This window comes from Zea mays, chromosome 1 (assembly GCF_902167145.1).
Source record: "Zea mays cultivar B73 chromosome 1, Zm-B73-REFERENCE-NAM-5.0, whole genome shotgun sequence".
Classification (NCBI taxonomy): Eukaryota; Viridiplantae; Streptophyta; class Magnoliopsida; order Poales; family Poaceae; genus Zea; species Zea mays.
In genome coordinates this window covers 217466958-217483281 of record NC_050096.1, presented here as the reverse complement: position 1 = coordinate 217483281, position 16324 = coordinate 217466958, and the positions used below count along the sequence as shown (strand labels likewise).

The following is a 16324-nucleotide window of genomic DNA, read 5'->3' as shown; positions in this document are numbered from 1 at the left end:
TTGCTTATGAAGCATTTCCTTTTGTTCTTCCGCTCTTTTCATGAGTTTGAGCAAGCTCATCCGGTTCTTCTTGCTTAGTTGAGCGAAGAATTTTTGAAGATCATCCTCATCTTCACTATCACTTTCATGCTCCTCCTCATCCTCACTTTCGCTTTCACTGTCACTCTCATTAGCAACAAAGCACATATGAGAAGTGGATTTGAAAGACGAACCTTGTGAAGAGGTGGATTCGTCGTTTGGTCTCCATCGATCATTTTCTTCTTCTTCAATAATGTTCTTCGCCTCATCTTCCTTCATTTTGAGGAACATCCTTTCGGCGATTCTCATGGCAAGGTCTATTGCCCTAGGATCAACATCTGCACCAAAAGATGAAGTCGAGGCAACCTCAACTTTTTCAAGCTTAGAAGCACTTTTGTTTCTTAGTCCCCCCGACATGATCTTTCCTCACGCGGTTAAGCGTTAGAACGAGGATTAGGCTCTGATACCAATTGAAAGTTGCCTAGAGGGGGGGTGAATAGGCAAGTTAAAACTTTTTCAACAAAAACTAGAAGCAAACTGGGTAAAACTGAATTGATCTCGAAATTCACCCAGTTAACTTTGGAAATGAGATGTTCTAAATGATCCACAGGGTTCAAAGTAGTAGATCTGAGAAGGGCACTTCTCAAAATCCACACACCAAAAAGATATAAACAATCTTCCACGGAATGGTGAGAGAACGAAGAACATGAACAAACACAATGAACAAGAACACAAGAGACACAAGATTTATCCCGAGGTTCGGTCACACCACCAAGGTGCCCTACTTCCTCGTTGAGGCGCCCACAAAGAGCCGGGTCTCTTTCAACCCTAATCCTCCCTTTGCCGACCACAAAGGTCAAGCCCACACACTAATCTTTGCTCAAACGAGCGGGTAATACAAACTTTCTTGTGGTCTTCCACAAGATTTGGAGACTCACAAGAGACACCTAGTCGTCTAGGAGCTAGAAGCTCCAAGAGTAATGAATCCACAAAGAACTCGATGTAGTACCAAAGCTCGAATGAAGAAGAAGAGCAAGAGAGATTTAGAGATGAAGCACAAAACCGCAGCTCTCAAGCTCACTCAAAGATTTCTCTCCAAAGATTTGAAATGGGAGAGGCAAGAGATGTGTGTGAGAGAGAGGGAGGTGTTTCTTGGGTTAGAAATGGAGTTCAAATCGTGCTCACTACTTTAGGGAGAGAGGTAGGAGGTAGTATATATAGGTGGAGCTCAAAACTAGCCGTTGGGCAGATTTTTCTGTTTGAGGGCGGTTGAACCTCCCCCTAGGGCGGTTGAGCCTCCCCTGGCAGGCCTGGCAGCCTGTCTGCCAGTCTGACTGGCAGACTGACGCGCAGACTGACCGCAGACTGGTCAAAGTTGACCAAAACCAGTTGAACCGCCCAGGGGGGGCGGTTGAACCGCCCCTGACAGCTCCTGGCGACCTGTTTGCCAGTCTGACTGGCAGACTGCAGATCAGAGGTCAGAGGGGTCAGAGACCAGCTGAACTGCCCCTCAGGACCAGTTCAACTGGTCTTGACCAGAGAGTTTAGGAGAGAAAACCCCAGCTCAACTTCCCGGAGGCAAGTTCAGCTGGTGTATGGTCAAAGAGGTTCACAGCTGAAGTCGAGTTCAGCTGAAGTTCAGCCCAGCTGAAAAGCTCAGCTCAGCTGAAGTTCAGCTCAGCTGAAAAGCTCAGCTGTAGCTGAAGAAGCTCAGCTCAGCTGAAGAGCTCAGCTGCAGCTGAAAGAGCTCAGCTCAGCTGAAGTTCAGCTCAGCTGAAAAGCTCAGCTGTAGCTGAAGAAGCTCAGCTCAGCTGAAGTCCAGCTCAGCTGCAGCTAAAGGAGCTCAGCTCAGCTGAAGTCCAGCTCAGCTGAAAAGCTCAGCTGCAGCTGAACAAGTTCAGCTGCTTTTCAGCAAGAACACTCTAGGTTTCTCAAACCTAACCATGGTCAACCAAATAATGTTAAAGAGATTTTTGTTTTTCAAAAATAGCTTTTGAATATAGAGGTTTGAGCTTTGGCAAACACCAACCTTCTTTTTGGATCCCCCTTTATAGTACGACGATTCCTATACTCAAGTTAAATAAAATAAATTGAAGTAAACTCCTTGAGTCATTGGTGTCTCATGTGTGATTTCTCCATGGCATTGCTTCATAAGGATCACAAACATCTTTGTCTCACCTTTTGAAGCAAACTCAAATCAAACCCAGTGACTTGTACCATATCACCTTATATGAGTTCAAATCATGGCTTCAAGTCACCTTACTGATGCATCAACATGTTATAACTCTTCATAGCTGATTAGTTCATCGACTTAGTGCAAGTACTCTCTTCTTCACCTTAGCCATGGTACCTCGGTCTACAAGCCGTCGCTTGACCTTCACCTTCGCTTAGTTCCTCGAAGCCCTTTCCTTGCTATCTTCACCCTATCAAGCCATTCTTGAGTCACATCAAATTGAGCATCCATTGAGAGAATCATTTCTTCAATATTGTGAACCTTGCTTGAATGTCTTCTAGATATAATTGTCAAGATCAATCAAGCTCTAGTTTGATTCTCATAGAAGCATATATGGACTGATAGTAATATGGTCAAGCCAATTCATGATTCCTCATATCTTATTCTCTTTGGCTTGACCAATCCTCTAAATCACTTTGTCCTCTATTCTGGTCATATGTATGTAGTGATTTCTCAGGTCTTGTCCATATATTCAAACCAATATAGAGATCATATTATATCCATTTGCATTGTCTCATTGGTTATTTAACCTCGTGTTGAACCTTTGTTCACTGATCATTATACACTATTCAAGTATGTTCATCATACTGAATTTCCTGTTCAACACTTAGCAAACTCGTTAGACCTTTAAATGTGTTGTTATCCAAATCACCAAAACTCACAAAAGGGATGAATGCACTTTCAGTCATCCACCAACGTTCGCTCATTCTTCTGACCCCATGGATGCTGAAGACTGGCTGCGCACTATGGAGCGCGAGTTGCATACCGCTCAGTGCGATGACAGGGAGAAAGTCCTGTATGGTCCCCATCTGTTGAGAGGAGCAGCCCAGTCATGGTGGGAGTCTTACCTCGCCACCCATGCCCACCCTGACGCCATCACCTGGGAAGAGTTTAGAGGTAGCTTTCGTCAGTACCATGTCCCTGCAGGTCTGATGACAGTGAAGAAGGAGGAGTTCCTGGCTCTCAAGCAAGGGCCATTGTCTGTCAGTGAATACCAAGACAGATTTCTGCAGCTGTCTCGTTATGCTCCTGAAGATGTCAACACCGACGCCAAGCGACAGTACCGTTTCTTAAGAGGCTTGGTTGACCCTCTGCAGTACCAACTGATGAATCACACCTTCCCGACATTTCAGCACCTGATTGACAGAGCAATCATGATAGAGAGGAAGCGTAAGGAGATGGAGGATCGTAAGCGCAAGATCAGTGGACCCCAGCCTGGAAGCAGCAATCGTCCTCGTTTCTCAGGCAGTCAACCTCAGCAGTTCAGGCAGAACCAGCGTCCACCTCAGCAGCATCAGTAGTTCCAAAGGCAGTATCCTCAGCCTCAGTACCAGAACCGTCAGAGCAATCAGTCAGGAGGTCAGTTTCAGAGGCAGAATCAGCAGGCACCTCGTCTTCCTGCCCCAGCAGCCCAGCAGAACAGTCAGGCAGCACCAGCTCAGGTTGGAAACAGGGCATGTTTCCACTGTGGAGAGCAAGGCCACTGGGTGATGCAATGTCCGAAGAAGGTAGCCCAGCAGCAGTCAGGCCCCAATGCCCCAGCAAAGCAGAATGTGCCTCAGCCTGGAGCAGGCAATCGCTCTCAGCCGCGCTATAATCATGGAAGGCTGAATCACTTGGAGGCTGAAGCAGTTCAGGAGACCCCCGGCATGATAGTAGGTATGTTCCCAGTCGACTCCCATATTGCAGAAGTATTATTTGATACTGGAGCAACGCATTCTTTCATTACTGCATTATGGGTAGAAGCACATAATCTTCCAAGTACTACCATGTCAACCCCCATTCAAATTGACTCAGCCGGTGGTAGAATTCGAGCCGATAGCATTTGTTTGAATATAAGTGTGAAAATAAGGGGGATAGCGTTTCCCGCCAACCTTATAGTAATGGGTACTCAGGGAATAGAAGTCATCCTAGGGATGAATTGGCTAGATAAGTATCAGGTAGTTATCAGTTGTGATAAAAGGACCATCAAGTTGGTGTCCCCACTAGGAGAGGAAGTGGTGACCGAGTTAGTCCCGCCTGAGCCAAAGAAAGGAAGTTGTTATCAGATAGCTGTTGATAGCAGTGAAGCAGACCCAATCGAGAGTATCAAGGTTGTGTCCGAGTTCCCAGATGTGTTTCCAAAGGACTTACCGGGTATGCCACCAGAGCGGAAAGTTGAGTTTGCCATAGAGCTTCTTCCTGGAACCGCCCCTATCTTCAAGAGAGCTTACAGAATATCTGGACCAGAGTTGGTTGAACTTAAGAAGCAAATTGATGAGCTGTCAGAGAAAGGTTACATTCGGCCGAGCACCTCGCCTTGGGCCGCCCCTGTCTTGTTCGTGGAAAAGAAAGATGGCACCAAGAGGATGTGTATCGATTACCGAGCTTTGAATGAGGTCACGATCAAGAACAAGTATCCCTTGCCCAGAATAGAAGATCTGTTCGACCAATTGAGAGGAGCCAGTGTGTTCTCCAAGATTGACCTGAGGTCAGGTTATCATCAGCTCAGGATCCGACCTTCGGACATTCCGAAGACGGCATTCATTTCCAAGTATGGTTTGTATGAGTTCATGGTGATGTCTTTTGGTTTGACCAATGCGCCAGCGTTCTTCATGAACTTGATGAACAGTGTATTCATGGATTACCTTGATAAGTTTGTGGTGGTATTCATTGATGACATTCTGGTTTATTCTCAAAGCGAAGAAGAGCACGCAGATCATTTGGAGATGGTATTGCAGAGATTGCGAGAGCACCAGTTGTATGCAAAGTTGAGCAAGTGTGAGTTCTGGATCAGTGAAGTCCTGTTCTTGGGTCACATAATCAACAAAGAAGGATTGGCTGTGGATCCGAAGAAAGTGGCAGACATTCTGAACTGGAAAGCGCCAACAGATGCTCGAGGAATCAAGAGTTTCATTGGAATGGCCGGATATTATCGGCGATTCATTGAAGGGTTTTCGAAGATTGCGAAACCTATGACAGCGTTGCTAGGCAACAAGGTTGAGTTCAAGTGGACCCAGAAATGCCAAGAGGCCTTTGAAGCGCTGAAAGAGAAGTTGACTACAGCGCCTGTCCTAGTCTTGCCTGATGTGCACAAGCCCTTCTCGGTGTATTGCGATGCTTGTTACACAGGTTTGGGATGTGTGTTGATGCAAGAGGGAAGAGTTGTGGCTTACTCGTCCCGACAGCTGAAGGTTCATGAAAAGAACTACCCAATCCATGATCTAGAGTTGGCAGCAGTGGTTCACGCACTGAAGACATGGAGGCACTATCTGTATGGACAGAAATGCGATGTTTACACAGATCACAAGAGTCTGAAGTACATATTTACTCAGTCAGAGTTGAACATGAGGCAACGAAGATGGTTAGAGTTGATCAAAGACTATGAGTTGGAGATTCATTACCATCCAGGCAAAGCAAACGTAGTGGCAGATGCTTTGAGCAGAAAGAGTCAAGTCAATCTGATGGTTGCTCGTCCGATGCCTTATGAGTTGGCCAAGGAGTTTGACAGGTTGAGTCTCGGATTTCTGAATAATTCACGAGGAGTCACAGTTGAGTTGGAACCTACCTTGGAGCGCGAAATCAAAGAAGCGCAGAAGAATGATGAGAAGATCAGTGAGATCCGGCGACTGATTCTAGGTGGCAGAGGCAAAGATTTTCGAGAAGATGCAGAAGGCGCGATATGGTTCAAAGACCGCTTGTGTGTTCCCAATGTCCAGTCTATTCGGGAGTTGATCCTTAAGGAAGCTCATGAGACAGCCTATTCGATTCACCCTGGCAGTGAGAAGATGTATCAGGATCTGAAAAAGAAATTCTGGTGGTACGGAATGAAAAGGGAAATCGCAGAGCATGTGGCTATGTGTGATAGTTGTCGAAGAATTAAGGCAGAGCACCAGAGACCTGCTGGATTGTTGCAACCGTTGCAGATCCCTCAGTGGAAATGGGATGAAATTGGTATGGATTTCATAGTCGGATTGCCTCGCACTCGAGCCGGCTACGATTCCATCTGGGTAGTAGTGGACCGCTTAACCAAGTCAGCCCACTTCATACCTGTCAAGACCAACTACAGCAGTGCAGTGTTGGCAGAACTGTATATGTCTCGGATTGTTTGTCTTCATGGTGTGCCGAAGAAGATAGTGTCAGACAGAGGAACGCAGTTCACCTCTCATTTCTGGCAGCAGTTGCATGAAGCTTTGGGCACCCATCTGAATTTCAGTTCAGCTTATCACCCGCAGACAGATGGCCAGACCGAAAGGACCAACCAAATTCTTGAAGACATGTTGAGAGCCTGTGCGTTGCAAGATCAGTCCGGATGGGATAAGAGATTGCCTTATGCGGAGTTTTCCTATAACAACAGTTACCAGGCCAGTTTGAAGATGTCACCATTTCAGGCGCTTTATGGGAGGAGTTGTAGAACTCCGTTGCAATGGGATCAGCCTGGAGAAAAGCAAGTGTTTGGGCCAGACATTTTGCTTGAAGCCGAAGAGAACATCAAGATGGTCCGAGAGAATCTAAAGATAGCGCAATCGAGGCAGCGAAGCTATGCAGACACAAGAAGAATAGAGCTGAGTTTCGAAGTCGGAGACTTTGTCTATCTAAAAGTGTCACCGATCAGAGGAACCAAGAGGTTCGGAGTCAGAGGCAAGCTAGCACCCCGCTACATTGGTCCGTATCAGATTCTTGCAAGACGTGGAGAAGTGGCCTATCAGCTCAGTTTGCCAGAGAATTTGTCTGCTGTGCATGATGTCTTTCATGTGTCTCAGTTGAAGAAGTGCTTACGTGTGCCAGAAGAGCAGTTGCCAGTGGAAGGTCTTGAAGTCCAAGAGGACTTGACCTACGTTGAGAAGCCAGTGCAAATCCTTGAGGTTGCAGACAGAGTCACCCGAAGGAAGACCATCAGGATGTGCAAGGTCAGATGGAATCATCACTCTGAGGAAGAAGCAACCTGGGAGCGTGAGGATGATCTGATGGCTAAATACCCTGAGCTCTTTGCTAGCCAACCCTGAATCTCGAGGGCGAGATTCTTTTAAGGGGGATAGGTTTGTAACGCCCTGAATTTGGGGGTAGAATTTTTTTTCTTTTCTCTCACCAAATTCGGGCGTTACTCTCTTTTCTCTTTCCCCGTTTGCTCCTTCTTCCCAATTTCAAACCAGTATAGCGACAGGTGTCCGTGTCATGTATAAACCAAAACCTAAGTGTCATGGGTGTTGCATCATGCCGAAGCACATTTCTTTGCCTGATGTTGAGTGTTCATCTCGTTCCGTTCCGGATTTCGGTTCGCGATTTAATTCCGTTTAGTGGTCGTGCACGTCGTGGGTTTTTGATCCGCGAAGTGGTTCGGCCCAGCCCAGCTTAGTCCGGCCCAGCTCAGCCGGCCTGGCCCGCCCCGGCCTGCGCGCCCCTGGCGCCCAACCCCCCCCCCCCCATGCGCCCCCACCTCTCCTCTCTCTCTCATTTGGATCTCCCGCGCAACAACTTCCCTCTCCCTCTCCCACCTCTCTCTCCCCGTGGTGCCCTAGGGTTTGGAGACGGCGATCACCGGATTTTGGACCCCGAGGTGAGCTCCCCTCCCCTCCCCTTCTCTTCTCTCTCTCCCTCTCCCTCCCCCTTCTTCTCCCCACGCGCGCCCCTTCTTCCCCTGCTCGCGCGCGCCCCATGCCCGCCCCTGCTCGCCGGCGGCGCGGCGCCCCCGCCCCTGCCCGGCCGCGGCGGCCCTCGTCCGCCCGTCCCCCGGCCACGGCGGCCCTCCCCGCCCCCTCCCCGGCCCGCGGCCGGCCTCGCCCGCCCCTTCCCCGACCCCGGCGGCGGCGCCCGCCCTCCCCCGGCCCGCGGCCGGCCTCGCCCGCCCCTTCCCCGACCCCGGCGGCCTCGCCCGCCCCCTCCCCGGCCCGCGGCGGCGCTTCCCCGCCCCTCCCCCTCCCCTCCCCCGACCCCGGCGACCTCGCCCGCCCCCCGCCCGTCCCCCGGCCCCGCGGCGGCGATCCCGCCCGCCCCTGCTCGCCGGTTCGCGTCCCCGACGCGGCCCCCGGCGCGGCCTTCGGCCCCGGCGCGGCCCCGGCCGACTCAACCGCCCCTGGGCCGGTTCAACCGCCCTTCCCCCCGTTCGGCCGCCCGTTCCCATCCCGGCCTCGCCCGACCGTGTCCCCGTTCGCCCGCGCTCGCGGTGATTATTCGTTAGTTAACGTGCTGCGTCGCGCGCTTCGCTGCGCAACGGTTTGTCTAATTTCAGATTCTATCTGTGTGTTGCGTCGTGCGCTTCGTCGCGCGACGATCCATTTTAATTTCAGGTTGTTTAAGGTGTAACGCCGCGTGTGTATTCACGCAACGTTCCACTTTGGACTCAGTTTAGTCGACGTATGCCGTCGTGCGCTTCGTCGCGCAACGCTTAACGTCTCCTCATAACTAAGGCGAAGTGCCTCATTGCGTGCTCGGTCACGCGACGAGTCGCTAGCTTTTAATTTGTTTTAGAGTGCTTTGTCGCGCGTCTCGCCGCGCGACCATTCTTTTTATTCATCTCCACCTGCTTATAATAATTAGACATGAAACATGACTTTACTTTACGCTGAACATAGTGTCTACATTAAATTTCCTTCCATTAAGCGAGTGGTTAATTTATAATCATGTAACGTGATCGTTTCTCGACTGTCTTTTCCTCTTTCTCTCTTAACCGTACTCGCGAGCCCGCGTGGAACGTCTGTTTACTTATTTCATTCTATTGTATGGTGTACTGTTCTTTTGTATTAAATATGTGGATGTATGTATGTTTGCGCTCGCATAGAGAACGATCCGGTTGAAGAGCCCGAGGAACTCGCAGGAGAAAGCCCCTGAGCAGCAGTCGGTTGGTGGAGGCAAGTGTCCTTTGACCTATCTCTGTCCTATTCATTACTTAATTCACCTCCCGCATTACACCTTTATACCTAAGGATTGACTAGCTTTTGTTATCCATGTCCTTGTTTACCTATTTGGGTTGGATTATTATTGTTAGCTTTATGCTATTGCTTAACTCTAATCAATGAACATGATGAGATTATCTATGATACGCTGTTTTCCCTTCTCTTATTATGATGTTGTACTTGTGGCTTTAAGGGGGCTCGAGCGGTTTCTCGAGTGCCTCTCCGTAAGGACCTATTCTATGGATGACCGCCCGGGAAAACAGTGCAACCATGAGGGTGGAATGGGGTGCCCTTAGCTCAATAATTAGAGGAACCGAGGTGTAGTTCGCTTAGCCGTCGTGCCGTCAATGGGGCTCGGTGTATGCGGCTCGCTCTGCCAAGTTTGGGTTCGCCCCTTGGGGAGGAGTGCGGTGCATTTAGGAAACCTAACGGGCGGCTACAGCCCCGAGGAATCTTTGTAAAGGCTACGTAGTGAAACCCTGCCTATTCACCTTGGTAGTGTTTAAGGGTTTGATCGGCCCGAGGCAAGAGGGAATCACGGCTTGTGGGTAAAGTGCACAACCTCTGCAGAGTGTTTGAAAACTGATATATCAGCCGTGCTCACGGTTATGAGCGGCCAAGGGAGCTCCAGTGATTAGTGGTACTTGATAAGAGACCTTTTGGTTTACAGGTGGCAATGAGATTGATGGTTTTGGTTATGACTATGGTGCTGGTAAGTGGTATTCTTTCCGTTTGGAAAGGGTACATCGGGTTAATAACTTGGGTTAATGCTAAAACTTGGCTTTCTATTAGTAAATAATAATCTGACCAACTAAAAGCAACTGCTTGACTTATCCCCACATAAAGCTAGTCCACTACAGCCAAACAAGATACTTGCTGAGTATGTTGATGTGTACTCACCCTTGCTCTACACACCAAACCCCCCCCCCCAGGTTGTCAGCATTGCAACCACTGCTCAGGCGAAGATGAAGCTGTGGAAGGAGACTTCCAGGAGTTCCAAGACTACGACGAGTTCTAGGAGTGGGTTAGCGGCAACCCCCAGTCGGCTGCCTGTGAAGGCCGCGGTTATCTACGTTTCTTTTCCGCACTTTGATTTATTGTAAGGACTATATGGACGTCTCAGACGTATGATGTAATCGACTATTTCCCTTCTTAATACTATTTTGAGCACTGTGTGATGATGTCCATGTTATGTAACTGCTGTGTACGTGAATAACTGATCCTGGCACGTACATGGTTCGCATTCGGTTTGCCTTCTGAAACCGGGTGTGACAACAGGTCTGGACACGTGTCGGCACTAGCCCCCGCCTGGGCCCTGATTAAGGCCCGGGTGTGTTCTGTCCGGGAACCTTGGGACCCTATTGTGGGTGGTCCGGACCCCATACGCGGGGGGGTTCGGATCCCATTCTAGGGGTCCGGTCCGTACACGTGGGGGTCCTGGACCAAACTTGGAGGTTCGGGCTGTATATCTAAGGGTCCGACACTTTCCCATGGGGAGCCAGACTTACTGTTGATGCCTTGGAGTATATCACTTTCTCTGGACACGTGGCGGGCCCGGACCGCCCATGTGGTGGGGTCAGGCGCTGTTGCTAACCCAGAGTAGTCGCCCGAGGCTGGGGCGAGTCATGGCCTGGTCCCACATACAACTCTTTTACCACGTGACTAAGAGTCGTCGCGTGGGTACTGTGCTTTTATACAGCAGTAAGGGGTACCCTAGTTTCAGGGTACCGACACCTTGCCTAGGGGGAATGAGGTGACCACAGTGACTAGGTGCGAATGGAATAGTGCATGAGCTTCCTCTTGGTGATGAGGATGGCGTACATGAGTTTTGGATCTGAGGTTAGCGAGTTTTTGTGTCGATCCGCACCTCGCTTATAAAGTAGATGGCGGCATTGTACCTGGTGCGCATGCTCCTCATCTTGTCTCTCTACTATGTGCACGGAGCTGACCACTTGGGTGGTTGCCGCAATGTAGAGCAAGAGAGGTCCCTTGTCACCCGAGGTACTAGGATGGAGGCGCTGGATAGGAGGAGGTCCTTGAGCTTGTTAAGGGCTTCCTGGCCCTTTGGGATCCACTCGAAATGGTTAGCCTTTCGCAACAACCTGTAGAGGGGGAGTTCCCATTCTCTGAGTCATGAGATGAAACTACTAAGGGAGGCTAGACACCCTATGAACTGTAGTACCCCACTGAGGTTGTTGATCGGCCCCATGTTTGTGATGGAGGCGACCTTCTCGGGGTTGGCCTTGATGCCTCGCTTTGAGACAAGAAAACCCAATAGCATGCCCCTTAGGTTGCCAAAGACGTATTTTTGGGGTTAAGCTTGATGTCATTAGCTTTTAGCTTGTTGAACGCCATCCCCGGTTAGACATGAGGCCTCTGGCTTGCTTGGTTTTGACCACAGTGTCATCGACATATCCCTCCATGACCGCTTCGATGAGGTCACCAAAACACTTAATCATACACCGCTGGTAAGTGAGACCAGCATTTTTAAGCCGAAGGGCATGGTCATGAAGAAGTATGAACCGGACAGGGTGATAAAGGAAGTAGCAGGTTGGCCAGACCCCTTCATCGCGATTTGGTGGTAGTCATAGTAAGCATCGAGAAAACTCAACACTTCACACCCTGAGGTGGAGTCGACCACCTGGTCGATATGCGTTAGGGGGGACGGGTCTTTTGGGCATGCTTTGTTTAGGCTTATGTAATCGACACATAATCTCCATTTGGTTGGCTAGCCACTCGGGTTAATATACTTCTTTGATGAATCTGGCCGTCAGGAGCTTCCTGTGATATCCTGGCCCTAGTGGATGGTGATATCCTGGCCCAAGGCTTAATAGAATTAATAGAGTACTCATACCAACAAGGTGGGTATTCTTTTTCAAAAACCTATCTTGAAAGGACCTCCAGGTTAATTGTGCTTCGCTTGAAGCAATTTGGGGATGGGTGACCGACCAGGAAGTTTTCCCGAGTGTGCATGAGTGAGGACAAAGTGTGCACAAAAGACTCGTGTTGGTATGTGGGGATTGTATATGATCTTAGAGGCCTGCCAGAAGTAAGTATCACCGGTCCAAGAGTGGACATGGTGTTACAAATGGTATCAGAGCCGACCCTCGCAGTTTCACGGGCGTGTGTGGGCTAGGGGTTCGGTTATATGGCGCATGTAAATCCGAGGTGGTCACATGGCATGTCATATGACGACACTAGACATATTGACGTGGCCAAGAGGGGAGGTTCCTGGATTGGGGTTGACCGATGGGACGTCGGTCTTCTAAGGGGGGCGGGGTTAGGTGTTAGGGCTTAGGAAAAGTCTCCAAGAGAATTAAGTTAAAATTATTTTTAGTAAGAGCTTCTTGCTTTTAAAATGATTCTCTTGAAACAATTAAAAGGTATAGAACCATATTGATTTAATTGATTTATGCCTAAAATAGGATTATTAGAATGGAATTCAATATTAAGGAACCAAACGGGGCCTAAAGACTATTGCAAGTCTATTGTATCTTCTCAAAATATTCAAAGTTGCCATGTCATATGAAATTACATAAGATGCAACTATCCTAATGTATTGTATCAAATATCGTTTTTTACCCTCTATAGAATATTAAATACTAGCATATATAAGAGTATGAGATGTAAGTCACTTGGATGATTCAAGTTTCAATGTCTAAGATATCGTGTCCGAGCATTATCTCTATCAAGATACAACTTTTATTTTTCCCTCTTACTCTCTTGCCACGACATCAAAAAATGCTTATGTGACATGTATCAATTCTATCACTATGGATAAGGAATAGCCTAATCCTCTCTAGTCCGTTCAATTCTGCTTTGCAGTTAAGAGCCTCTAATCCCCTCTAATTTTTTTGTCAATTCTATCACGTACTCTCTCCGTTTCTTTTTAGTTTTTGCTGGATAGTTTAATTTTGCACTATCCAACGACAACAAAAACGAAACGGAGGGAGTAGTTTAGATCGGATGTGCAACAGTTTCACATCGCTTCGAATCATTGACCGTCGTCAAAAGATCCGTCGAGGAATCGAATATTTTACCCCCCAAACGACAATGAGCGCAAAAGAATGCACACAGGCGCGAGGCCACACCGTCATTTATAACGTGCATAATTCCGTGCGAGCTATGTAATGCCACATTATTGTTGTCGTGCTGCTCTTTGATGCTGCTGTCGCCCGGCACGGCTCGGATCCATGACTCGTGCATGAAAGGAGAGGCCCAATGCCAGCAAGAACGCACGCCACATCTAACTTTTCCATCCACATAAATGTCAAAATAAAAAGATTTCGTGTCCACAGGGCCGGCCCCGATATATTAATTGGGCCCAGATAGAAAACTTTACTACTGTGCAAGCGAGCACAGAAAGAAAATAAAAAGAAAGAGAAGCAAATTAATAAGCTCCACTGCACTGTACTAATAAAATGCTGTTGCAATCAAACTCATTGTACAAGGAAAAGTATATTACTGCTGTACTAGTATGCATGTACAAAATTAGTATTAATTAGTAAATTAAAATGTACAAAATTACCAGTAGTATCTAGTATGGCTCGCGTGTATAATCATCGACTGCATATAAACGTAGTACGGGATGGACGTACTGTATGACGATACTCCATCCCGATCGAATATGCATGGTGATGCATCAAATCTGTCACCAGGCCAGCAGTAAATGGATTGCATGCATCATCTGACATCAAAATATCAAATCGTTAACCTACTCGTTCATTTCGTTCGTTCAGACCAGCCATAGTGGATTTTTATCCCATAAAATAATGTGACACATTTGTTCAGACCAGCCATAGCGAATCATGTGACACATTATTCTCCGCCATCTTCACATCTCCTTTGATATTTTCAGTCAGGTAGTTTGGCTTTAATTTATATACATGTTTCTACATTATGTTATCTCTATGGATTACAGCTGCAGCAGTCTAAACAACAGTATTTGTGAAAAGAAAAAACAACTCTTTTTCTATAATACTACTAAATAATCTTAAGAAACCGAAGCTGTTTTGTTTTGTGAGGAGAAGCCCCAAAACAAAGCTTCATTGAACAGCCAGAGTATGTACTGACGACATGCGTGGCGCTCATGGAATCCGCAAGATGATGAAACTTAATTACCACCGAGATTGTCCTGTACACTGGATTTTGTACCAGCTTGCTATTACTACTGCTCTTATTGTAGTGCTTTAATTTTGTAATAAAGGGCTTAATTGACAAGACACTGTCCCCAATAATAATATACCATTATTAATGAGCAGCTTTTGACCGTTTGGTTTTCTACCGCGAGCTGCAGTCCCCTCCTAGCTTCCACACAATCATTTGATTTTAGTTCAAACCAGTGACAAAAAAGAACCAGCAGATCCACGTACGAAATTGCATCTAAAAGTCGTATACCCATATATGATTATGGTTATATTATTATATATAATCAAAATATCATAAGAGAAATTAACGGTCGAATAGCGTTTAGCTCTAAAGACCATGTAGGATAATGAGCACTTCAAAAATTATGGGTTCATTTCAGGTTCTTCCATCTAAATAAGTCTAGCTTTACGAGCTCTAACTTTGAAAAAAAATATTAAAACTAGAGGTAAGCTTCATGAAATTCACGGAGGAGCTCCTCAAAGGTGCTTCACAAACACAATTTTTATATCTCGTTATGAAGTTGCATGAAAATTAGCCATCATGTCACTGTGCGCTTTAGTTCTCTTGTAACAACAACTAATCATTAAAGGTGATCAAGGAAACTCACATAAAACAATTGTATTATAGAAGTTGAAGTCCATGTACAAGTCAAACATTCCTCGAACCCACTTTAATAATTTGTTGGAGTTGTTTTATGTTGAAGCTAGAAAACTGAAGCTAAAAATTTTGAAGTGAAGCTCTCTCGAACGGACACTAAATATAACGTATAGAGAAAAGACTGCACGAAAGACTTTGCCTTTTTGTTTAAATATATATATTGATACGTACCAGCATATATATACTACCTGTTTAACCTAAATAGCTTCGTATGTTTATTGTGTAGTAGTCAATTTGAGTGCTCAAATTATAAAACTGTAAAATTATACATTTTCTGAACAGAGGAAGAGCGAGAGGGAGAAGTTGAAGAAAATCGAACCATCACTCAGGCGTCTTTTGTAGATCACGTAAATAATCCACCAGACAACTCGAAATTAAATCTCATGCACAAAAGGAAGAGGGGGCATACATACACGGGGAGCGTGTGATGAATTGGTTGTACGTTACAATATAGCAGGCAATAATAATTTAGGCTGGAGCTAGCTATGCTAGTGAGAGGAGAGAAGGATCGACTGCGAGAGGCGGCAGAGCTGGATTGCGTACGTACGTTCTGATTATTTCTTTCCTTCTAGCTGGGCGTGGTGCTGGACGCCGAGGACTCCGGCGAGCAGTCGTCCCACCGGGCGGCGGCGGCGGCTAAAGCGACGTCGGCGGCATCAGCGCCGTCGCAGGGGCAGCAGCGCTGCACCATGCGGCGGTGGAAGCTGCGGTGGCACCCGCACGCCGCGCAGCGCAGCGCGGCGGCGGTGCCCTCCTCCCCCTCGGCCAGGAACTCGCGGCACCCGTCCACGGCGTGGCCGCCCATGCTCGCCGCGTGGTTCCGGCGGCACTCCCCGTAGCGCACGCCGGCGCTGCGGCACCGGCCGAAGAGCACAGACAGAGGCGGCGGCGGGTGGCACCGCCTCAGGATCACCATCCTCTTCATCATCGGCTCCGATCCGACCCGATCCTCTTTTGCAGGCCAGCTGCTACTAGAACAGTCACAAACTGTTTCCTGGTTTCTCCTCTCGGGCGCCTCTCCTTCTCGACGACGACGTCTCGGCCTCGCTCGTGTAGTATAGTATATGGGAGTAATGGCTAGCCCTGCATCTTGTGTGGTTCGACGAGAGAGAGCAGCTGCCCTAGCTGCTAGCTAGATCACAGTGCAGACACACACAGATATTTATAGCCCAGCTTGGCCATGGCGCGCCCACACACACACCCCCACCCCACCTAACGCCCGCCAATGGCTTAGGTTGTTTGACATGCTGGGGGTGCATAAAGCTCTCACATGCATGACCCTTTCAGTGGATTAGCTAGGATCGGAGAAGCTAGACCGCATGCATGTCTCAAGGCTGGCTGAATTGATGGTCCAGCCAATTCCACCTAGCTAGCTCACCCCCGCAAACGACCCAGC

General features: G+C 47.9%; 1 protein-coding gene across 1 annotated transcript; it reads right to left on the bottom strand.

Moving 5' to 3' along the window:
- Window positions 1–15297: 15297 nt before the first annotated feature.
- On the bottom strand, window positions 15298–16062 carry LOC100285348 (mini zinc finger 3). Its single transcript, NM_001158240.2, has one exon. It carries the CDS (start codon window positions 15854–15856, stop codon window positions 15497–15499), a length of 360 nt encoding a protein of 119 aa, NP_001151712.2. The 5' UTR covers window positions 15857–16062; the 3' UTR covers window positions 15298–15496.
- Window positions 16063–16324: the final 262 nt, after the last annotated feature.

Coding starts and splice junctions, on each gene's coding strand:
- LOC100285348 (NM_001158240.2), bottom strand. CDS start 15,856: ATGATGAAGAGGATGGTGATCCTGAGGCGGTGCCACCCGCCGCCGCCT.